Source organism: Astatotilapia calliptera, chromosome 12, assembly GCF_964374335.1.
Source record: "Astatotilapia calliptera chromosome 12, fAstCal68.1, whole genome shotgun sequence".
Lineage (NCBI taxonomy): Eukaryota > Metazoa > Chordata > Actinopteri > Cichliformes > Cichlidae > Astatotilapia > Astatotilapia calliptera.
Window position 1 is genome coordinate 12,499,016 of NC_137433.1, and position 24,031 is coordinate 12,523,046.

At 40.6% G+C, this 24,031-nt stretch overlaps 1 protein-coding gene and 1 long non-coding RNA gene across 2 annotated transcripts; one reads left to right on the forward strand and one right to left on the reverse strand.

The window, feature by feature from the left end:
* Positions 1-2,411: 2,411 nt before the first annotated feature.
* Positions 2,412-7,686, reverse strand: LOC113033338 (uncharacterized). The gene is made up of 3 exons (XR_013912718.1): positions 7,041-7,686; positions 6,574-6,666; positions 2,412-5,937 (listed from the first exon to the last, which is right to left on the reverse strand). It is a non-coding gene; the product is annotated as an uncharacterized LOC113033338 (long non-coding RNA).
* A 5,815-nt stretch (positions 7,687-13,501) lies between these two features.
* Positions 13,502-23,863, forward strand: lgi3 (leucine-rich repeat LGI family, member 3). The gene is made up of 9 exons (XM_026187214.2): positions 13,502-14,243; positions 15,029-15,100; positions 15,713-15,784; positions 19,388-19,459; positions 19,601-19,672; positions 19,978-20,147; positions 20,257-20,421; positions 20,517-20,607; positions 21,735-23,863. Exons 1-9 carry the CDS (start codon positions 14,041-14,043, stop codon positions 22,462-22,464), a joined length of 1,647 nt encoding a protein of 548 aa, XP_026042999.1. The 5' UTR covers positions 13,502-14,040; the 3' UTR covers positions 22,465-23,863.
* Positions 23,864-24,031: the final 168 nt, after the last annotated feature.

Sequence of the window (24,031 nt, forward strand, 5' to 3'; positions counted from 1 at the left end):
CTAGCGGTGCTTTCAGTGGTTGAACTCTACTCCATAAAGTGCTCTATAAATATCAACATTTTTATGCTGGTGATGTAAATTATGTTTACAGAGATGGAACGATGGCCACTTCAATCTCCCACCCAGTTAACACGGGTTGCTAAGGTCTGATTAGATATGATAATGCGCTGCTGACATCAGAAGAAATGTTGGAAAGTGCAGAGAGCCCACAGCCAGCAGTAAACATGTTATTTATGGCGGTGTGAATGGCTTGGCAAGTGCTGTTGCTGGTCTTCCATCCATCAGCCACACCAACCTTGGTGCCCGTGTCTGCCTCTGGCTTCCTGCCACTGGCTGATGCATCACCTGGATTGCAGTCTCCATGCAACAGGCTAAAATCGGCAGCACGGCACGGCTCATTCGAGCCTTTTTAAAAGCCTGCTCTTACAGCTCGGGTCACTGCTGTTAGCCTCCATGGCAATACTGTGCTACTGCAAAAATGTAGAGCAGTTTATTTGGTAATGGATTAAAAATCTATATTAGTTTTATTCAGATGCTTATTAACAGTTGAACTGAAATGCTGCCATTTATGATGGCTTTCAAGGATACCACCTCATCTTCCTGGTGACGAGGTAGTATCCTTGTGCCCACTTCAAGGATTCAAACACCTCATTGTTTTTCTGACAAATTTCATTCACTCCTGGAAACCTGTCCTTGTATCCATGTGCTTTGGCTGAGGTGATCCTGAAGAGCTGCATTTAAGAATATAAAGAACGTGCAAGGATTGTCATTATAACCTTCTAATGGTGCTGAGTAAGGAGCAGGGGTGCCATTAGGTGAAGGGCATTATCGCGTTCTAACAGATGGCACAGGAAGAGTTTTGGTAAATCATCCATACTCTGGTAAAGCAACAGTTAAACTCTTCAGCGGATGACTGTGATTTACGATCGCCATTAGAGCGTGTCCATATTTTGCTCTAATGACACACGGGAAGATGTTTACCGCTAGTGTCACATTCTCCAGTCATAACAGCTAACATCTAATTAAATGGCTTCTGAGATGAGTGAAGAAGGGGTTTGCTATATCCTGTGTTTGCCTTCGCGGACTGATTTGGGGGGGGGCAATACAAACTGATTTGGGAATACCGGAATTTAAACCATCCGAGCACTGCCCAGCTGGAACTGGCATGTTAAAACTCCAGCAACACTGTTGCACAATTCTGGACAGCCTGATGAAATGCCTCCAGTTACACCAGCTGCTTATTTTGAAGACTTTTTGCTGCAAACATCCTGTCCTTCCAAAAACAGGTTAAGTACTCATTTACACTAACTGCCCTCCTCATTAGGTATACCTGCTCGGTCACTGATTAACACAAATGTTTAGCCAATCACATGACAGCAACTCGATGCATTTAGCCACGTAGGTCAAGACAACCTGGTAAAATTCAAACAAAGCATTTGAATGAGGAAGAAAGGTGATGTAAGCGACTCTTACATCACCTTAGCCAATTTTTCCTGCACAACCTCTCAATCTCTATGGTTTATAAAGGATGGTCCGAAAAAGAGAAAATATCCCAACTCTGGGAGAAAATGCTTTGATGAGGTCAGAGGAGAATAGCCAGACTGCTCCAAGGTGGAAGGTAACAGTAGCTTAAATAACCACTACATACAGCCAAGGTATGAAGAAGAGCATCTCTGAATACACAACATGTGGGCTACAGCAGAAGAAGACCACACGGTGTCTGGTAAGAACGGGCAGCTACGGCTACATTTCACACAGGTTCACCAGAATTGTACTATAGAAGATTCAAAAAAATATTGGCTGCTAGAATAAATCTTGATTTCTACTGCAAGATGGGGATGTTAGGGTCAGAATTTACCCTAAATGATATGAAATCATGGATCCATCCTGCCACGTATCAGTGGTTTAGGCTGGTGGTTGTGGTGTAGTGGGGTGTTTTCTTGGCACACCTTGGGCCCCTTAGTACCAAATGACCATCATTTAAACACCACAGCCCTATCTGAGTATTGTTGCTGACCATAACCATCCCCTTATGAGGACAGTGTACCCATCTTCTGATGGCTGATGCCATAACGCACCTTGCCACAAAGGTCAAATAATCTCAAACTGGTTTCTCGAACGTGACAGTGAGTTCTTTGTGCTCACGTGGCCTCCACAGTCACCATATCTCAGTCCAATAGAGAGCCTTTGAGATGGTGAGCGGGAGATTCGCAAGTCAAGTCTGCTGCAACTGTGTCATGTCAATATAGACCAAAATCTCTGACAAAATGTTTTCAATGCCAAGTATTAGCACTACCACCCATTAGCCATGTGTTAGTCGAGTTACTAAACTAAAACAAGATTTAACCCATTAGCCTTATAAGGTAAATCTAACTTTTTAAAACTGTGAACTTTAAATTTGATTCATTTTTAAAAACTGCAGACTCTGTCTGCTCAGAACCTCTTTGGAACATTACATTTCTTTTACTTAGCTGAATACTTCAGTTAACAGCATACAGACACAATAATGTGTGGGCCTTTGTGAACATAGCCATCACATCTTGAAACTGTATACATTCTCTGAAAGTCAGTAATATAAGCAAGATGACTTTTGCGCATATTCCCTTGGTGGCCTGTTAGATGAATTGCACCGCGCTCTTGTTTACCAGAGACGGTTTGATTTATTCCAGCTCGGGATTATCATCAGCAGGAGTGGGGGGGGGCGGGGGGGAGTCTGATCATCGCCATTAATCTCCACCCTGTGTGTCCCTTCAGCAGAGACAGATGACCTGCCCTTCACCTCTCCGCCACCTTTGCGGAAGAGGAGATGCCATGTCGATCAGATCATTTCTCAGCTTTGCAGGGTTGGGTAAGAGGGTCCTGGGACTCATGGCCCTGATGATGCATGTGTGTGTTTCTGCTTTCTTAAGCCTCTGGGAAACAAGGGACTGTGACACATCAGGTTCTTCTCAAATGAATTGATTATTTATGGGAGCTGTCAATGCACACGAAAAAAAAAGACTGATAGAGGGGTTGAGCAGTACAGTACTGGAACTCATGAATATCATTCTGGCCAGCATCCATATGCAAGGTGAAGGAGACGTGTCTCTTGTCCTGACATTCCTCCTTATGCCAAGTACATAAAAAAAGGAGCTAAGACAGTTCAGGCACTAAGTGTGTGGGTAACCGCAGCAGACAGGCTTAGCTCCAGAGCACCACAGATTGATTTCAACATGGACATGGATTTTAAATTTTCTTGTTGTTTGCTCGCTGTGACAGATTCCCCACCCTTGGAAACAATAGTGAAGATGGTGTACAGCTGTTTTGGGTCTTTATGTGACCGCTGTGGTTTCGGGTGTTGTTTGCTTTTTTCTGCAGAATCAGAAATCTAATATTGATGTAAATATTTTGTCAACAGATTGTGAAAGCACGTAAGCCTTCTGCTGGCCTTCTCAAGTAGAAATGACAGTCAGAGTCCTCATCCGTGCACTTTGGTTGTTGATGTTCCAGTATCCACGGAGGATCGGGGCCTCTGTTTGTGAGAAGACTTGTCTTTATGACAGGTCCCCGGTGCCCCAGCCGCTCTCGGGGACAGACATGACAGACGGGGGTGAGCCCAGGGCACGCCCTGTCACTCACTGCGTGTTTCACTATTTTCTGTCTCTACATCATAAAAAACATTAGGAAAAAAAAGGTTCATGGGGAAGTATCTGTTTCCTATGTGGTAATTACAGTTATAATTATGTACTGCAAGGTATCATTAAAAAACTATTTCTCATCTGGTATAATAAACACAGGGAGAATGTCTAAAGGCTGTTTTTGTGTTTTGACTTTTCATTTAGTAACTAAGCATTCCTACTAGTACTAAAAAAGAAGGAAAACTGGGATAATATTTAGACAGGGCTTTTTAATAGCATCAGTTATTATTTAAATACTGTTACACTTGAAATACTTAAATGTTGGCTAAATGGATGAATGGATTGATAGATGGACAGAGAAGGAAATGATAAAAATAATAATATAATAAGAAAAATAAGTTAGAACAAAAAAAAAATGCTGGAAAGTTTTCAAATGTCAATAAAATGGCTTAATGATTTGTACTATGTACAAATGGTACCATATACACAGAAAGACACAGCATAGAGATGTTTTATATGTAAATGAAGTGAGAATGATGATATGTATTTCATAGCTGGTATTTATCATATGTGGATATTTTACAGTCTGAACAGGTACACCCATTTAACTGCTTGTTAACACAGTCCTCTAATTCGCCATGTACAGCATTTCGGTGCATTTAGGCATGCAAACACATCAAGACAGCCTGCTGAAGCTCAAACAGAGCATCAGAATATTGAATGTGTATCCTAAAACTGTGAAACGTCCTTTCAAACCCAGATTAAGACTATTTGAAATACTAGCACCTTTGGGATGTGGTGGAAAGGAAGATTTGCATCATGGATGTGCAGCCAGCAAACCTGCAGCAACTGTGGGAAATCTCTGAGGAATGTTTCCAGCTCAATGTTGAATTTTTGCCACAAAGAATTAAGACAGCTCTGGAGGCAAAAGACAGTCCAACCCAGCACTAGCACTAAAGTGTCTGGTGATTGTAGGTCTGTTGCCTCCTGCTCTTTAAGTATCTAAATGTCCTGATAACTCTGGAGAAATACGCCTATAACAGCACTTTCCTGCAATTTCCAGTCTGACCTTTTGAACCAGCATTGTTTACATAAATGACCCAACATACACACTGCTGCATGTAAAATGACAGCAACACACTGTATTTAAACAAAAAATGTAAAACACTGACAGTATTCATTTAGGATCTGCTACAGTGTTTTTACTATATCTATATATTTCATCTATTTTTAACAGCTTCCTGATATTATTTTTAACTGCACACAGGCTGTAAAATAAAACCAGTCTCCTGTTAGCCCATTTTTCAAAGCAGTTATAAAGTGCTCCGTGTGTGGGCTACAGCACTTTATAATAATGCCGGTGATTTACAGTATCACTTTGATGTATGGATCGGGTACTTACTTAGTCCTTGGCGGTTGTTACTGGTACTTAAATGTAGGTGCAGAGGATCACAACAAGACTAATGGCAACAAGTGGATGAGCGCAGGGTTTTAAAGGTAAGGAGAGAGAATGTTGTACACTCAAAAAAATAACTCTTCAAATGAACATAAAAAAATCATGGAAAGAATTTCCACGTGATTAAATTGCTTTATTTTAGCACTATGCAATTCTGTTACTCCAACTTAATGCACTCATGTTGGACCAACTTAATTAAAGATTGATGAATCAACGTATTTACTGCATTTTGATCCAATATATTTCAATAGTGTTGATCCAACTTGAAGAGTTTTGTTCCAACTCAATTCAGTAGGTTTTCTCCAACTAATTTACTAAATTTGGTCCCAGCTTAAGTTAATTGAGTTGAACCAACTCATACAAATTAAGTTATTCCAACACAAGTCTTTAATGCTAATAGAAAGCAATTTAAGCACATGGAAATTCTTTCCATGATTATTTTAAGTTAATTTAAAGAGTAATTTTTTGGAGCATTTAACAAAGTCTAGAGTCTGGTTAACATAGATTTCACTATTACATCTAAAAATTTGTCATACACATCTTTTTGTTTTCTCCAATTTATTGAATTTAGAGCAAATTTCACATAACGTATAGTTCGTGTGCATCTAATTCCATAAGAATCTTCTGCAGGACCTCAAAGGTGTACCTGAGTTCCAGAGGGTAGCTCAGGTTCAGTGAATAGACCAGACCAAGCAACATTGTCACTGCAAAAACTACATTGCCCAACTCACCCATCACTTCCACCCCCTCTAGAACAATGATAACATCCTGAGGGTCATCGCCAGGCTCCGCACCCTCTGATCGAAAGACACAGATGCTAAAGACTGTCTCTGCTATGGCAGTGGCGATGCTTTTATCAACTTCCTGTAACAATAAAACAAACAAAAAAAAAAGATAAGGATTTCTCACTAATATCCATTGCAAACCGTTTTAAAAGTACATATCTGTTTTACATTAATGTAAAATACCTAAAAGCTTTATTCATTCAAGCTTTATAATAATGTAAATGTAATCAAAAATGACTGCCCGATATTTTTCCTGACTCAAGAGAAGTTCATTCAATACCTCAACAATGCCCTGTCTTTCAAAATCTTGTGATAGGGGTGACTGTGGCACAGGAGATAGAGCAAGTTGTCTACTGGTTTAATCCCTGGCTTCTCTAATCTGATACTAAAACTATCAATGGGTAACATACTGAACCCCAAGTTGCTCCTGATACATCCATTGAAGTGTAAATGTTACATAAAAATCTTGTATGAATGTGTGTATGAATGAGGTTATTATAATGATATTATAATAAGGTTAGTATAAAACACTCAAGAATGGTGCGTGTAGTATCCAGTGAGAAACATAAAGCTCTTACTTTTCCTATTTTAAAAGGTCATTTTTTACAGCCACCGGTAATTTACAGGAAAACCCCATCCCCTGAAACTTTTTGTATGTAGTTCAAGCTTATCTTTGATCGTCTCCTTAGTTAAGGATACAGGCAAGTTAACATACCAGGTAATCCTTCACCAGCTTCTCAGGATCTTCATTCAGGTACACGCAAAGACCTTTGGCGATGTATTCTCTTCTGATTTCAACAGCATCAGTCTTTATACACAGAGGGGGAAAAAAACAAATATATACGGAAATCCATCTCAACGACCTAGCAGTGGGATTAAAGAACTTTTAGTTGAATTACCAGGAATTTGTGAGAAATACAGAGGCTATTGTTTTACAGTCTTAATCTTTTCAAATAGTATTTATGCATTTTAGACAAGTCTGTCATTTTAATATTGTTTTTTACTTTGTGTATTAATTTAATCAAGCCATACCCCCAATTCAAGAAAGTTTAGATGATGTGTACATAAAATCAGAATGCAATGTTTTCTTGGTCTCAAAACTACATGTCACTTACAAATGAATACATTTGTAAGTGACATAACATGGGAATGTGATCATTTTTAAGAAAAATATTAGCTCACCTTGAATTTGATGAACTGGCCTGCCAGCTCTCCAGACCTTTCACCACCTGATAAGATTAAACATTTATTATCTTTACAGGAGGGAACTGCAAGTCTGCAAGTTTATTAAGTAGAAAAATATTTAATTTCAAAAAAATTAAAAAACAGGAAAACATATCTGTTCATGTTTTGTCTTTCCTCCTCAGTGTACTAAAAACACATAAATTGTTAAATAAACCACTGTCCATCAGTTGCAACTTACAAACTTACAAATTTCAACAACCCACACGTAAAATGTAAATTTATCACAACAGTCTCTGTGGTAGAGCCAAACTAGCTTATGTGCAGAGGTTAAGTTATAAACAATATCTATATTTGGAGTAGCTAAGTCTTTCATATTAGGCTATCATGCTAGCATGACATTGTGCTATATTCTTCCAATAACGTGTTAGCTAGCTAGAATGGCATAAACGAACAGATATTTGTTGTTGTTTTTTAAAAACAAAAAAACAAATGTGAATAAATAGAACTGAAAAGAATCGACAAACTAATGATACCTTTGTGCAAAAAGTATTTTCATCAAGATGGATGAAGATAGATTCACTCTTACCTTTCCAAGATGACCACGAAGCAAACCATGTGCTTTCCTGCCTCTTGTTGTTTAGAATCTCACATCGCAAGTCTTTAAGGCAGCTAACCACTCTTGTTAGATTTTATCATGTCATATCAACAAGAATAAATTTAAGAGGTGCTAAGTTGGTAAATTTCATGTAGATCCTATATGATTTTATTACGTTCACCTTAGAAACATAAATTCATTGTGTTTAAATTACATGTTAGAGTCTTGTAAATGCAATAACCACCAAATTTCATTTTTTTGAGTGTAAGTACCAGGTATGCCTGCACTATGTGACAGAAAGCTGGGAAGCATTATTAGTAGTTTTTCAAGTGTAAGCGTTAAAGTCACTATGATTTGAGTGACTTTAGTCATAGTGTATACTTTACCAAATAAAGCCTGCATTAAAAAAAACTGAAAACAAACAAACAAAATGCAGTCTTTTGTATGTCTGTCATGATTTGTCCAAAGAATATTCATGGCGTCTTGAGGCACAGGTGTGGTCAGGTAAATGAGATGGGTGAGTGTGTTTGTTTGGTGTTAAGCTTGCAGAGGGGTGGAGAGGGGGTAGTGGCAGTGGTGCCTGCCTGACAAGGTGTGTGTGTGTGTGTTGGCGTCCATAGAAAAACTGACGCCTACAGGCATGGTCCCGCCTCTTTCCCACCAGATCGACTTTCTTCAGCACAGGAATGAGACACAGACACCTCCTCCAGGCTGAGACATATAATCTGGGCCTGTCAGGGCCTTTATCAAGCGAGATCAACTGGCGTGCCGGGTCTTCCTCCACAGTCCCCACAGGCGGCAGGATACCTGCACACGCATTCCTCCGACACATCCCTGTCCCAAGAGGCGTATCGCTTGTCTTTTATGGCAGCTCCGCTCGAAGGGCGGGGGTACGGGGTACAGTTGCTCCTCTGCATTGTGAGGAATGGAAACCAAGACAGTAGCACAGTCTTGAGTTTAAGAGGATTTTCCTGACGCTCAAGGTCTCAATATGACAGACTGATGATAAACTGAAAAATATGTAGCATTTTCTTGTCTGCAGCCGGTTTCCAGTGAGAAGACAATGACAACATGACGAGCTGATTGTAGGAGGTTAGCTCAGCAAGCCTTTTACGGGTCCACCTGGGAGAGCTTAGTTGTTTCAGCACCAAATACCCCCCCCCACACACACACACACACTCACACTGTGAGTGACCAAATGAAAGAGGGTATGAATCAAAGCTGCGGCGTCCTCGTGCAGAAGACTCTAATCATATCACTTGCCCCTGAGCCATATGTCTTTGTACTCTCTTTAATTGAATTGAGCCTAGGATGAGATGGGCTGACATACCTTCCAGCGACTGTGCCTCACTTAGAGATAGCAGGGCAAGGAATTAGAGCAATTTGGAATGGTTGTTTTCTTGGCACAGTTTGGGAGGAAACCTTGAAAGTATCCAGCCTGCTTGTGCTCTGTCCCTTGCTTTCCATTTCACTGGCTTAGTTGGAGTAGTAACACCTGACTGAGAGCTCTAGCTTTATTGTCTTATATAAAATGATTATCAGTTTTACTGGCATGTTTGCGACTCTGCGATTGGCCGTCGAAGACAGGTTCAAACGTGATATATTCGTGTGGCCTGTTGTGACAGACACTTACTAACTTATTGAATTTTTGGTCACGTGTGAATGCATCAATGGCTCCTGACTCACCAGGCCTGACGTCAGCTTGTCCTCAAATTCAGCCAACTCAGTTACTGGCATGAATCGGCCGACGGCCTCATGGAGACACCTGAAGATGAAGTTAATGATTTAATGCCTCAGAATCCCCTGTTTATTTGTGCCCTTGTCTATCTCTGTTAATCAACTCGTGTAAAGAATTCCAGAGGAAGTGCACACGCTGCGCCGTGTCTGCGTGTGCGCACGTTTGACTGAAGCCTTGACAGTTTTGTGAATCCGCTGCCTGGAGCGGCTCTGATTTTCCCTGAAAAGAACTGAGGTGAAGCAAATTTCACCTCTCCTCCTACTCAGTTTTTTTTCTCTTTGCCTTTTCCTGAACAGTCACCATGCCAAACTATGAAAACCAAACAGAAATTGAAACAGAGTGACAGAGAGGTCTTTTCAGGCTGCTTGGCACATAATCAGAATGGGATGTGGGTTTGAAACGGAGGAGAACGGGGACGCTGTTCAAGTTGTGACGTAAAGTTCCAGTTGTCCAAATAGGGTTGATTCCCGGTAAGGCAGGGCTTTGGGGAGAAGAGGTGAAAAGTCTGGACTTTAGAACACCTTCGTGCCAGACAGCAGAGGATATAATGGGATGGTGAGAGTTTGGCAGACGAGAACACTTGTAATGTTCAATGACTAATTTTTGCCAAACTCAGCAAGTGTTCCTCTTAATGTTGAGCTCTCAGAGTGAGTGGTAACTTGGCTGAACTTTCCTTGATTGCCCGAAGGGCTGATATGAAACAAAGCAGTTCAAAAGGCACAGCTGTTAATTCCATATAATTCCTGACTGAGAGATGTGCTAAGGGTGCACTGCCTGTAGAAGCACAGTCCTCGAAGTTTATCCTCGGGGCTGTTAATGCAGTTACAGAATAAGCCTTGGATTATTCATGTTCTACTCGTCTTATGAGAAAAAATATCAAATTATTTATTTCTGCTGGCTATAACTAACTAATTGAAACAAAACTATGAAGAATTAAAAGTGAAAATGATGCGACAGTGTGCAACTTTTTTCTGTTTAATAGTGTTTTATAGACAGTTTTTGCTCAGTGTTTGCTATATAGGCCACAAATGTTATGCACAGCTTCATTTGAACTGCTTTAATCGCAGCCAGAAACAAGCAGACAGGGATATATTCCTCTGGAATAGGCAGAGACCAAAAGGAGGGCTAAAAATGGGTAGAGATGTGATATTAAACAAATGATGACACACACACAAAAGCTGTAGTATTATTTGCTTCTTGTTGAGATTCACAGTGCTGTGTAACACTCTTGACCCACCCCTCGTTTCTTTATATTTTGCTAGGGAAATAGGAAGTAGGTGCGGCAGTTTACTGAAACATGCAAACATACACGGATTTCCATGTATGTATACAGTATATATGTGAAAAAACAGAGTTTGCAAAGTTCTAATAAGCTTGAAAGTCAATATTAGGTATGACCACAGTTATTCTTCAACACAGCCACACTGCTTCAATAATACGTGTGTGTATTTTTCTATAGGTATGCTTTTCCTGCATTAGCAGTATGTTGGGATGATTAGCATGCTGAAGGATGAAATCACTGCCAATCTGACACTTATTGGTACTACATGGTTACCGGTAATCAAAATCTGACTGCACAAACTATGACAGAGCCTCCACTGTGTTTTACATATGGCTGTAGACACTGCTGTACCTCTCCCCTGACCTCCTCTGTAAATACTGCTGACAATTTGAATGTTTTAAAAACACACTGCACTCCACCCTAAAATCCCGAGCCACGTTTCTGGCTAATATGTCCTCGTGAGTAATCTTGTTGATAAGAAAATAATATTTTAAAGCTGTCAGACTGTGTTATCTTTGGCATTTTTTTCATGGATTAAACTAAAGAATTTGGAATAAATAATTTAGTCTGCTAACAACAAAGATACAATTTAAATTAGCTTCTTTGCCAATCCCTTGATTTAGGTGCCTTTTTTAAATGCTTGATTGAGCCACAGGTCAGTGTTAAGTGGCTTGACAAACAAAAAAGATTCCTTTGAGAAAGGGTCAGATACAAGGACTGGACTCACAATGAGTGAAAAAGCAGCCAATATCCAAAGATCAACTTTGCAGTACACCTGGAGAACTATTGCTCAACATCACTTCTCAAAGCAAAATATAAAGAAATGAGGGGCGACATTTTTTTTTGCACAGTACTGTAGATTGTAAGCTCGGTGCCACTTTGATGCACTTCTAAAACTGAGTGATACTTTGTTCTAAGCCGAACTAAAAGCCTGCTGTGGGTACACTCACATCATGACTAAAGCTGACTGGAAGACTTCTCATCTATGTCTTGGCAAACAAAGCAATTCAGTGTTTAATTTTTTAAGGGTTCATTGTTTAAGACACTGAAATCATGCATGCTCTGATGTCATGATCGACTGAATTCACACAGCACATTTTTCCAAAACAGTATTTAAAACCGAGACCTATGATTTACTAAGTACACTTGTATGGGGAGAATTTTGTGGATTAAGCTCAGCGGCATTTCAGATTCCTCCGCATGGGCCATGTTAGGGTTTCCAGCTGCTGTTTCATGCTCCCTTCTTTATGCCATGCAATTATGCTGGTTCCCACCGGAGGTTTCGGATTGGGTGGAGCTCTGCAAGGACTTAACTGCTCCTGACTTGGCATAACTTGCATAAATCTACAAATACAGTTAGCACAAAAAAAATGAGACAAGTGCAAACACGCCACATGGAGTACAAAAGAAAATAAACAATAAAAATAGCTAATGTACAGGAAATGGCATTCCTAAACTGGATGAGGCACAAAAGAGACACCACCCAACTTTGTAACTGCTTCTCGAAAGCTGTTGCTGCAGCTTCACAAGTTTGAAGATTTTCAAAAACACTACACTCTTTAGAAGCTGCTCATAGATATGAATCAGACTGTCCCAAGGCAAAACAAATATATGCCCCATTCAGACATTTTTTGGTATTTTCTGCTTTTGGACATCAAGTAATGGGTTTGATTGTGTTTCACACAGTAAATCAGAAGAGAATATGGGACTGAAAAAACAAAAGCAAAATCACACTTTTGGTTACATGTGTCTGTTAAGAGTTACCCTCTACTTAAAAAAAAAAGTACAAAGAGCTGCTGCTTTGAATCAGATGATTAAAACCACATGCTGTGCGTCTGGGTTGGGAACAATGTGCTGAGACCTGGACAGACAGCACGTCGCAGGGTCTCTGCACTTGTGACAACAGAGTCGTTGTGCAGGAAAGCTGGTAATGCCTGGCACTGAGGTTGCAGCCCCTGCCACCAGCTACTTGGCCACAGTGCAGCTGACAGCCCTAAACATGCTGTACATTTTATTGACAACAGCACCACCTGGTGTCTGGAGGCAGTACTGCGTTTGACAGGGATTGCGTCTAATTCACGCTGGCAATCTGATGTTTATCAGATATTAGATGATTATCTTCATAATCCTGTTGCTACTTCTTTTGATAAACAAAATGAAAATATTCTAGAGAAAAAAATATTTGTTTTTGTAGAAAGGCACAAAGAGAGACTCTTACAGCTCCCATTGTGCATTTTATTGCATTTAGCAGCATGTGTTTTACAACATTTAAGCAATCAAGATTTCAATTTATTATTTAATTGAAAACGCTTTTTTGAACATCTAAAGCTCACCTAAAAAATTAGGTGATGGAACTTACTTTTAGGGTAATTGCTGTGTAGACAGTGGTTTTAGTTGTGTCAACACAAATAAATAGTACACTTTTCTTATATTTGTAATTGCACATTTGTTTATTCTGATCCCCATTACCTGCATTATGTATTTGAATATATTAAAGCAACGTGTATCACCATATAAACAATCTGTAGCAATAACACACAAAAAACAAGGGTTTGTTTTTCAGCCATTGTTGTTACTGATTACACTTTTTCCTGTTTACTTACACATTTGACTGCCGAGATTGAGAAACTCATTTCAGATTATTTCATAACATAATAATACACTTCTGTATATTGGGTAGCATTCATATTCTCCTTCTCACTTTTTTCTTCCTTCTTTTTGAGTCATGTTTATTTTAATACCTTCAAAATAAGAGAAATCTCAGCACTGGCTGCTGTTTAGAAGCAGACAGAATAAAAACACCCTCCCACACATACAACCACTGACACATGAAGTCATGCACGCACATATTGCCTGTGTCTTTGATGCCTCCTTGTCTGCTCTCCTGACTGCAGAAGCTTGACAGGATTCTGCACCTGATGAGACGTCTTCTACAAGACCCTCTCATCTTTATCCCGTCTCTCCCTGCTGCTGCCGCTGTTTTAGAGGTTTTCTGCATGCGTAATAGTAAATAATTCACTGTCAGCGGCACTGCAAACAGGTCCTGGTGGAGAGAAAGCAGCCTCGCTCATCATTCCTGCAGTGTGCATCCTGGCAGCAGCTCCTGACAGAGACACAGAAAAAGACTGCACAGATCCAGGGAGGCTGCAGAGCACCCACGCCCACCGAGGATACACAGGCTTACCCTTATTCGCCCTCCTTTCTACCTTCCTTTCCTCTCTCACCCACATCCCATCTTATCTCTCTCTCTCTCTTTCTCTGTCTTTTGTGCGCTTGTGTTGTAGGCAGGCTGACCACCGCCTCTCAAACACGCCACTTGCTACTGATCTAAAACTTTAAGAAGAAGCTCACTCAGACAGCTCCCCTTTCCTCCCGACCAACGATGCTGGAAATCGGACCAAGATGGGTGAGGCTAGCCTGCTTGTCGGTTCTGTGTCTGTTTCTCTGCCTGCCGGGGCAGTCAGACAGCAGGAGAGCCCCAAAGATACCCCGCTGCCCTGCAACCTGTTCCTGCACCAAAGACAGTGCCTTCTGTGTGGATACCAAGGCTATCCCCAAGAGTTTCCCCCCTGGAATCATCTCTCTGTGAGTTCTCTGTTTATATGTTTCCCTCTCGCTCAGCAGAAGCATCTTTATCTTAACCTGTGTGAAATCTCGGCAGTCTGCAGGCTGGCACCGACGGCTACATCACTGATGTCACCCTGCGTTATGTAATGATGCATGAAAAACCCCTCGCTTGCCTTTTAGTTACTTTAAAGTGAACAAAGGTGCGTCTCCTGCTGATGTTTTCACAATGCAGCTCGCCTCTGCATTGGCAGTATTATGTAACAGTGACAATAATGTCCCTTTACGGCGAAGGCATGGTAAACTTAGTTGAGGGAGCATGGCAGTAAAAATCCTATCAAGCTCCAGGGAGGAATACTAACAATAGCTCCCCTCTCTCACTGCAGGAGACCTGCTTCTCCTCTGAGAGATTTAATCTTGAAGAGGGCACAGAGAGCTGCTCGGTAAATGGAGCACAAATAATGAGGAGTGAAAGCTTGACTGGGGCAAGGTTATGTTTCACCGAAAAGGTTACAAGGCGCTGATGATGTTAACCCCCATCACTGGTGTTTGACTGTTGGGTCAAGGGAATTGAAGAGCACGGGCTGGTGGTGGTGCCCTCATTTAGTAAGAGAAAAAAGTAAAGTTCTGTTGGCCTATCGAATGATGCAGCCACGACTGCAATTCAAGCTGCAAGCACATGACAGGCAAAGATGACAGGCTTATAAAATGACAAAGAAATATTAAAAATCTGGTGTTTTCAACCCTTAGACACAAACATGGCGTGTGACACATCTGATGACATCTGCTGTTGTTTGTCTACACAGGACAATGGTGAACGCAGCCTTCACTACGATCCCTGAGGGAGCCTTCTCACACCTTCACTTGCTGCAGTTCCTGTGAGTTGCCTGACCACGCTACACCCTTAAAACTGCACAACATTGCAAACTTTTGACTCACAAGCTCTCAAGCAACCAGTGTACAGCTATTACCCCCTTTATAAAACGCACACACGCTGTCACGGCGCTTTGTCACACAGGTACGCTTTCATACAGCACGCGGGCATCTTTTGTTTAGCAGGGACAATGAAAGGACTTGAGCCACTGTACTAGAAATGAATGGTTATTGAAAACAGTGGTGACAGCGCAAGTAATAAGGGTTAAGTGGCTCTGTATCAGTGTCATTGCCAATGACTGACTCCCTTCACTTGTGCTCTTCTAAACAAAAGGGCCTTTATGTCCTCAGATGCAATCATAAGTAAGGCGCTCGTGTGCACATCTGCATTTGTGCGTCTCCTTATAGTCCTAATGTGTTATTGTTCAAAACATTTGCCTTGCATTGAGATTTACACACTGAAATTGTGACAAATCGTTTTAGGATAGCAGGACATTGGCTTTTTTTGGTTGTTTTTTTTTAACACTTTAAATGGCAACCAGCTGCTTTGTGTCTTCTGTTGTTGGACATGTAGAACTCTAACAGTAAGGTGATTTAACTTTTCCTTCTTTGCGCAGACTCTTGAATTCCAACACCTTCACTACTATAGCTGATGATGCTTTTGCTGGTCTGGCTCACCTGCAGTACCTGTGAGTGTCTCACTTTCCTCATTTGCAAATTACTTTTATTTTATTAATTTAGTCTTTAAAGCAATAAAATTCATTGTAGTATCATATTTCAGTTTACTGTCTTATATGCACTGATAACAAAAATGGTATCTTTGGTTTTTGTTTTAAAACAAGAGTTTGTATAGTAAAATCTCCAGTCACCCCTCATTTCTGTATATTTTGCTTCCAGATTTTCTTGTGATTTCCCAAAGTGGTCTTGATCAATAGTTCTCCAGGCTTTCTGAAAGTCTTTTGAAAGTTTCTTTGTTTTTTTTGGACATTGGCTGCTTTTTCTCTCATTTTCAGTTCAGTCCTTGTACCTGAAATATTTTGTTTTCTTTGTTTAGTGTTTTATTACCAAACTCACTAAACAATTTTGCTGACCTATATGTAGTTACTCACAGATATAATTTTAATATTAATCTTAATAAAGCTATTGATGCTTCTGGACAAGATTTTATTTTCACCCTGGATAGCTTCAATCTTTGTTAGATCTGTTTGAAAATGTGTTCATCTTCCTGCCCACATTAAGGGCTATATGCTCGATTTAGTCTGCCGTTCTGGGGTCACACCTTTTCATTTTAATGCTGTGGAGTTTCCCATCTCAGATCAAAGCTTACCCTCTGTGACAATATTTTGCCTCTAAAAAATCTCAACAGAAACATGACACTTCCCCCTCAAAAGCATTAATCTCACCACACTCACCAGTTTAATTATTTCCTCACCCTTTATTTCTGCTGCTGCTTTGGTAAATGACTATGATTACAGTTTAACCTGTGCATTCAACTCGCTGGATCTATTTAAAACCCGCACTGTCAGAGTCTTCTTCATGATCAACCTCTGAGCTCTGCCAGCCTAAACCAGTAGGATGACTCAAAAGGCTGTCTAAGAAAATTGAATTGCCTGTGCATGTAGATTGGCTCAATACTTACAGATACTGCCTAATCAACAAATTACTCAGCTTGGATGAGACAAATGGAATAACCTTATATTCAATAACCTCAAACAGCTCTTGTTAAAATCACTGGTGACCTCTTTTTTGGATTAGATCCCATGCTTCTCATCATCCTCATCCTCCTTGACATTCAGTCCCAATTTTGATATAATTCTCCATCCTCTGTTAGAATGACTGCCAGCATTGGAATCCAGGACACAGGACTACAATGGTTCACATCCTACTTTTCTAACAGGAAACAGTTTGTTCAAGGCTCTCTATCAGCCTCATTCACACATGGTGTCCCTCAGAGATGCTGGGACTCATAATTTGTAATACTTTCATAATTTATTCAGAATTTATTTATAATTTATTATTTCTAATTTTGGAATACAGTTTTATTTCTATGCTGATGAAACACAACTTTATGTTTCCAAAAACCCAACACATACGTTCCCCCTTTTATCCCCACCACCTGCCTATAAGCCATCACCACTTGGATGGCAATCAATCAGGTCAAACTAAATGGCAATAAAAGTGAAGTTATCCTTATTGGCTCAAAGTAATCTCTTTCAAAAATCTACCCTTTTGTTGTCTCTATAGATAGTTGTTGGGTCCACACTTGTGCAAGTGTCAAAAGTCTTGGATTCATCTTGGACAATACTCTCTCGTTTGCTGCCCACCTCAGTGATTATTTACTGTCAGCCTTCTTCCACCTGTGTGACATTTCCAGACTACGCCTTTTTCTTTGGATTATTTTTAATGCCATTCTCGTCGGTCTACTTAAAAAACTCATTCATCAGCTCCAAATGGTACACAACTCTGCAGAACAGATCATCACTAAGTCTAAATTTAATGGATTGCCATTGAACTAAGCGAAAAAAAATATTTTGCTCATTACTTTCAAAGCTCACAGTCAGTTGGTATCCCAAAATCTCTCAGACCTCCTTTTTCTCACAAACCTTTCTATATTCTACTTTCCTGACTGGTCCCTGTGTCAGTCATAACACTGTGTGTTTCCAGTCATAGCAGACAGTTCAGAAAAGAATTAATTTCAAAATATGACACTTCCAATGCAGTGAAAACATACCTGGACAGGTAAAAGATACTGCAACAGTATCGGTCATGGATTGGCCACCACTGAACCTCAACCTTATTGAATCAGCATGGGATCATGGTGACAGAGATCAGAACAAAAGGCAGCAAACATCCAAAGAAGAACTTTGAATGTCTTTCAAGAAGCCTGGAGAACTATTATCATACCAAATATTGATTTTTCATTGTATAAATATATATTGTGTTTTCCTTATATACTCCATTTCCATATTTCTTTTATGTTTGCCCATTTCAATAAATCGCTGCCCCTCCCATTTCTTGGTAAAACATAAAGAAATGAGGAGTTTTGCACAGCGCTGTATTTTTTAAATAGAAATAACATATTTTCCAAACTAATAAACTGAATCTTACTGTGCTACTGTTACATTATGTTTAAAAATAATTATTTCATTGGAGCTGTCAGGGATTCATTAAACTATGTCTATAAAGTAAGTCTTTTATATGGAGGACCACAACGGCAAAACTAACAAATAAATAAATAATTTTAAAAACCCAACATAAAATGTAGGAGACATTAGCAGGTTTGTTTCAGTTTGTGTCTATATTTCTTTATATTTGTATTCATTTCCATATTTATTTTCACACTTTGATTAAAGAATTCATTTTTCTCTTTAGATAGCAAAGCAAAAGTGTAAAAATAAAACACAGAAATACGTTTTATTAACAGTTTTGGGGAAATAAAAAGGCAATGTGAAAATAGTACTTAAGTAGCTACGTAAACAAATTACTTTTAGATAATAATTTGATGGATAAAAGTCAATGGAAAAAAATATATAGCTAAATAAATACAGAAGCAGTTTCAATGTTATACAATAATTAACTAATTCAATCCCAAATATATTCATTTAGTCAGTAACGGTCCTCCATAGAGGGCATCTTATTTCTCAGTGAAGTGCATAACAGTAATCTGCACAGAATTCCGCAGTATTGCAAAGAATGCCAAAAGTAAACCAGAAAATAAATTTGCCCGCGACAGCAAGTGTTTTGCTTCTGCAGTGTGATCAAGCTGAATATGCCATCTGTGAATCGATGAGCTTTAGAGAGTCGTTAGCTGATGCTCTGGGGTGTGCAGCTTTCCATGATGGCTATGCCTCAGGCTGCTGGCCTGCATCAGTGCCAGTACCATCGCTACCCGCTGTGAATTCTAATAAAGTAATAATATCATATCCAGCCAGAGAGTCTGCATATGATGTACAGCATGTCCTCGGATATCAATAGACAAAGACAGAACAGGATCAAATGATGCTGAACACAGAGCTCTCTGTAAGACTGTGGGTTTTAATCAGATAAAGCTAAGACGGAAATATATTTTTTAACATTTAGTGTTTCAATTCCTTGCAGTTAATACAAGGACCATTCAATAAGAATACATCCAATACAAAAAATACAACACAAAAGAAAAAGTCAGCCCTTGAAAAAAATTGACTAATCCCTGAAAACCCTGCTGCTGCTACAGCCTCCGTCCAATGACGAATGGCTGAATTTCAGAGTTTAACATCACTGTGTGACATATGAATAATTTGTTCCCTCCTCAGGTTCATTGAGAACAACGACATCCAGGCTCTCTCGAAGCATACCTTCAGAGGACTCAAATCTCTGACTCATCTGTGAGTACTTTTCTGGTAACGCTTTCCAATAAAGAACCTGTTACTTAGCAACACGACCGAGCTAATAATCTATGCATTTATGCAACTAACGCAGCCAACTGCTTACTACAAATCACGACACGATGACAACTGTTTTTTCAGCTCTCTCTCAAACAACAACCTGCAGCAGCTGCCCAGAGATCTCTTCAAACATCTAGACATCCTCACAGATCTGTAAGTGCGCCCACACTGAAATCTGCCTCAACATCTCGAGTGCTTTGACCCTACAGTCTGTCACTATGAACAGTGGTTTGCTCAGATTCCCCCAAGGCCTCAGTGGAGCGCCACACTGCAGCCAAATGGTCCACAGAGCTGTCTGACTGGAGCATGAGCTTTGTTTCTATTTCGGTTCTTGTTTGAAACACACACGTGTTTTTAAAAAATGAACTGTTTGATTTGCACTCTTTGCTGAAAGATTTAAGTTTGAGCTTTCAAGACTGAACTTCACATGTTTTCCCTGATCCCCACCTGCTACTTAGAGACCTGCGTGGGAACTCTTTCCGCTGTGACTGTAAAATCAAGTGGCTTGTAGACTGGATGGAGAAGACCAACACTTCTGTTCCCGCCATCTACTGCGCCAGCCCCTTTGAATTCCAAGGACGCAGAATCCGCGACCTTACACCACGAGACTTCAACTGCATCAGTGCAGGTTTAACCTTAATCTTTTATTAGACTACTAAGACTGAACTCCTGACTGACTACTTAGACTTCTCTTATGTCTCTGGCCATGACGCTGCCTCTGGTTTCTCCTCCTACAGATTTTGCAGTGTACGAAACCTTCCCTTTCCACTCTGTGTCAGTTGAGTCCTATGAGTTCAATGGAGATCAGTTTGTGGCCTTTGCTCAGCCTGATTCGGGGTTCTGCACCCTGTATATATGGGATCACGTGGAAATGGTTTTCAGGAGGTTTCACAACATTACCTGTAAGTTGCTGAGGATGAAGGCATATGAGTGTGTACAGCGCTGTGTTAAGGAACGGGTCCTGATGTTTTTTGACTTCCGTGTGTCTCTCTTGAAGCTCGTTCCGCCGTGTACTGCAAACCCGTGGTGATTAACAACACACTTTACATGGTCGTGGCTCAACTTTTCGGTGGATCTCACATATACAAGTAAGATTTGTTAGTTATTTCTCACATACCACTGGTGACCTGTAAAATGTCTCCAGTATATTAAATATGAGCAGCTAAGTACATAGTGCCTTATTTCCCTTTATTTTTGAGAGAGTAACTCCACTCTAATATCTGCTGGGTAAATTTGAAGCTTGAGTAAATACAGGGAAACAGGGAGAATCAGTGGAGCTTTAAATAGTGCAGGAACGCCACAGATCCACACACACAGGTCAATATTGTCTTTAGAACTTTATGCCAGGTTTTTCTGACACTTGGTTAAGAGTGTGAATGGGGTCTGTTTTAGCCCAAACAATGATTCTTTCTTAACCCTAACCAATAGTTTTGTTGCCTAAACTTATCCAAGTACTTTTGGTTCTTAAACTGTGTCTGAAAACTGAAACACAGATCTTTTGAAAAAAAAATCAACACTAAATTTAGGTTTACTGTGGAATTCAAACCCGCATTTGCCATTTATCCACTATTATGTCATTCTAATGTGGGCACGTTTGTCTCTTTATGTACTACCTCTCCTGTCTTGGCAAAGCCTTTCTGGCAGAAAGCCTTCACACAAGTGAAAAAGATTTCTGAGAGGTAGGTACAAGGATGAAGCTTGACCAAGTTCAGAGTGCAAATGGAGTAGCTCAGGCTCCATTCATTAGACTCTGCAGTCCGCAACACTTGCCAAGAGGAGCAAACAGCTGACCCACCTCTCAATAGCCACACTGCACCCTAGCTAAGGCTGCGGTTAGTGGCTTGTGGCAAGAAGCAGTCGTGTTAGCAGTAAGCTGTCAGTTACAGTGAGCGTTCAGCAGTACAAGCTGCAGTTTGTTTGAAAAATAAATACTGCTTGGCAGGTGTATTTTTACCTTTATAATGTAAAACAGACTCGTCAGATCTGTGATCTGCTGCCAGATGAAGCAACCAGTCACACAAGGTTTTATCAAAATATTTTCACCTCATAGCCTAAAATTACTGATGCTTTGCAGCTTTTCTGCAAGGCTAAGCTGACCTGCTGCTCTTACCTTTATCAAAGATGTGATAAAAGAGTCAGTGAACCACTCATCTAACTTTTTGAGCTAATTGTTTAAAGTTTTGGGAATGCACTGACAGCATTTCTGCTAACACAGGTGGGAAGAGGACCCGCAGCGCTTTGTAAAGATCCAAGACATTGACACCAGTCGAGTAAGGAAGCCCAACTTTGTGGAGACCTTCCAGCTGGACGGCGAATGGTACTTTGTGGTAGCAGACAGCTCCAAGGCGGGCTCCACTAGCATTTATCGGTGGTACAGCAACGGTTTCTACTCCCACCAGTCCCTCCATCCCTGGCATCGAGACACCCACGTCGAGTTCCTTGACGTTGGGGGAAAGCCTCATCTCATCCTCTCCAGCGCCTCTCAACCACCGGTGGTTTACCAGTGGAACCGAAGCCAAAAACAGTTTGCTTTCCACTCGCAGATCACAGAGCTGGCCGATGTACAGATGGTTAAGCACTTCTGGGTGAGGAAAGTTCTTTACCTCTGTCTAACACGCTTCATCGGTGACTCCAAGATCCTCCGCTGGGAAGGGCAGCGTTTTGTGGAAATCCAGACTCTCCCCTCCAGGGGCTCAATGGCAGTGTACCCTTTCATCGTGGGCCTTCGCCAGTACCTCATTCTTGGAAGCGATTTCTCCTTCTCCAGGGTATACCTGTGGGATGACCTCACTCAGCGCTTTCAGCCCTTCCAAGAGCTCAACATGAGAGCCCCAAGGGGGTTCAATTTGGTGTCCGTGGACAACAAGGATATCCTGCTTGCCGCCAGCTTCAAAGGCAACACCCTAGCCTACCAGCACCTGGTGGTGGATCTCAGTGCCAAGTAGACACGTTCGAGCAACAAGAGGTGTTCCTGGATATGTGTCAAACGTGCCAAACGAGTAAAAGACTGTTTTTGCCATGGAAATAAAAGTCTGCTGTTTCCTCTGATGTTTTAAGCGAGGCAATTAATTAAAAGAGTATTTAAACTATTTTTATGCACTATCCCTTGATATCTGAAAGAATAACATGTTCTTTGACTTAATAACACAAGTGTCATGTCATTGCTGCATCACTGCTCCAGGTAATGTTGTTTTTGGATTACGTTGTATATCATACTAATGTGACAATGAGATGCATGTGCATCTACTGGATCATTCACTGGTAATTGTACAATTGACAGTAAATCTTCATCAGTTTTCTAACTTCCAACATCTTGGCTAGCTGATCTGAGTAGCTACTTGCATGACATTGTATATCTCTATAAAACAATGCAATAACATAAATCCTTGACTATCTTTATCTTTACAAATGAGATATTCATGGATCTGTTTTGGATCTGCATTTCTAACAAAGTGTCAGAGCAGATCTGAGGACGCATGAGAAACAAACTAAACACAGAAACTACGTAGACCTACTTGAGCATTGGGCAGTTCGGTTTTCTTATGATGTTTATAAGATGAGTTTACACAGACATTCACTGATTTTATTATGCTGCAGATTTCCCTGCTTTTCATGGCTGAGTTGGAGGTCATGTACAAAACTTTGGGATTTGTGGGAGCAATACCATACCGTCTCTCTTTCTTCAACTTTGGGATTTGTGGGAGCAATACCATACCGTCTCTCTTTCTTCTTCTTTTGGCTGCTCCCGTCACAAAAGCAGCTCATCTGCCTCCATTTCATCCCATCCCTAGGATTCCCCTCTGTCACACCAACCCTCTGTTTTTTTCCTCTTTCACTACCTCTGTGAATCTTCTCTGCGGTCTGAACCTTTCCTCCTGGCCGGCAGCTCCATCTTCAACATCTTTGTCCAGTATACCCACTATCTCTACTCTGCACATGTCCCAACCAGCGTCGCCTTTCTAACTCTGTCTCCACGTATTCATTTCTAATTCTGACAGCTTGCGCTCCTGTCTTTCTGTCATTTCTTGTCTCCAAACTAACTGCCTCTCACACCTCCACCCGCTCCACCCTGCCTTCACTCTCTTCTTTACCTCTCTTGTGCATTGTCTGTTGCTTTGGATGGTAGATCCCAGGTATTTAAACTCCTTTCACGTTTCCCAACTATCCGACACTCTCTATGGAACTATAACAAAATCACTGAATTATAAGACAAGGTCAAGATCCTGTCGCAGTCTATGCTTTGAACAGTCACAAACTGTATTAATTCTTGCTGTGTACATCTGCACATGACTGGGATGGCTGTATAATTAAATCCTATAATTAATTAAATATGGGCTCCAAATAGTCTTGTGTCTTGTATTTTATGTGGTTATGCGTTGGGACACACCTTCATTTACACTGTGAAATCTGGTCCATGATGGGTAATGTCCATAGACTCCATTAAGAGACGTTGCGTACCTCTCGTATGCTCATAAGCGGCGCAACCGTAGCATTCATGAGCAAGTTGAAGGG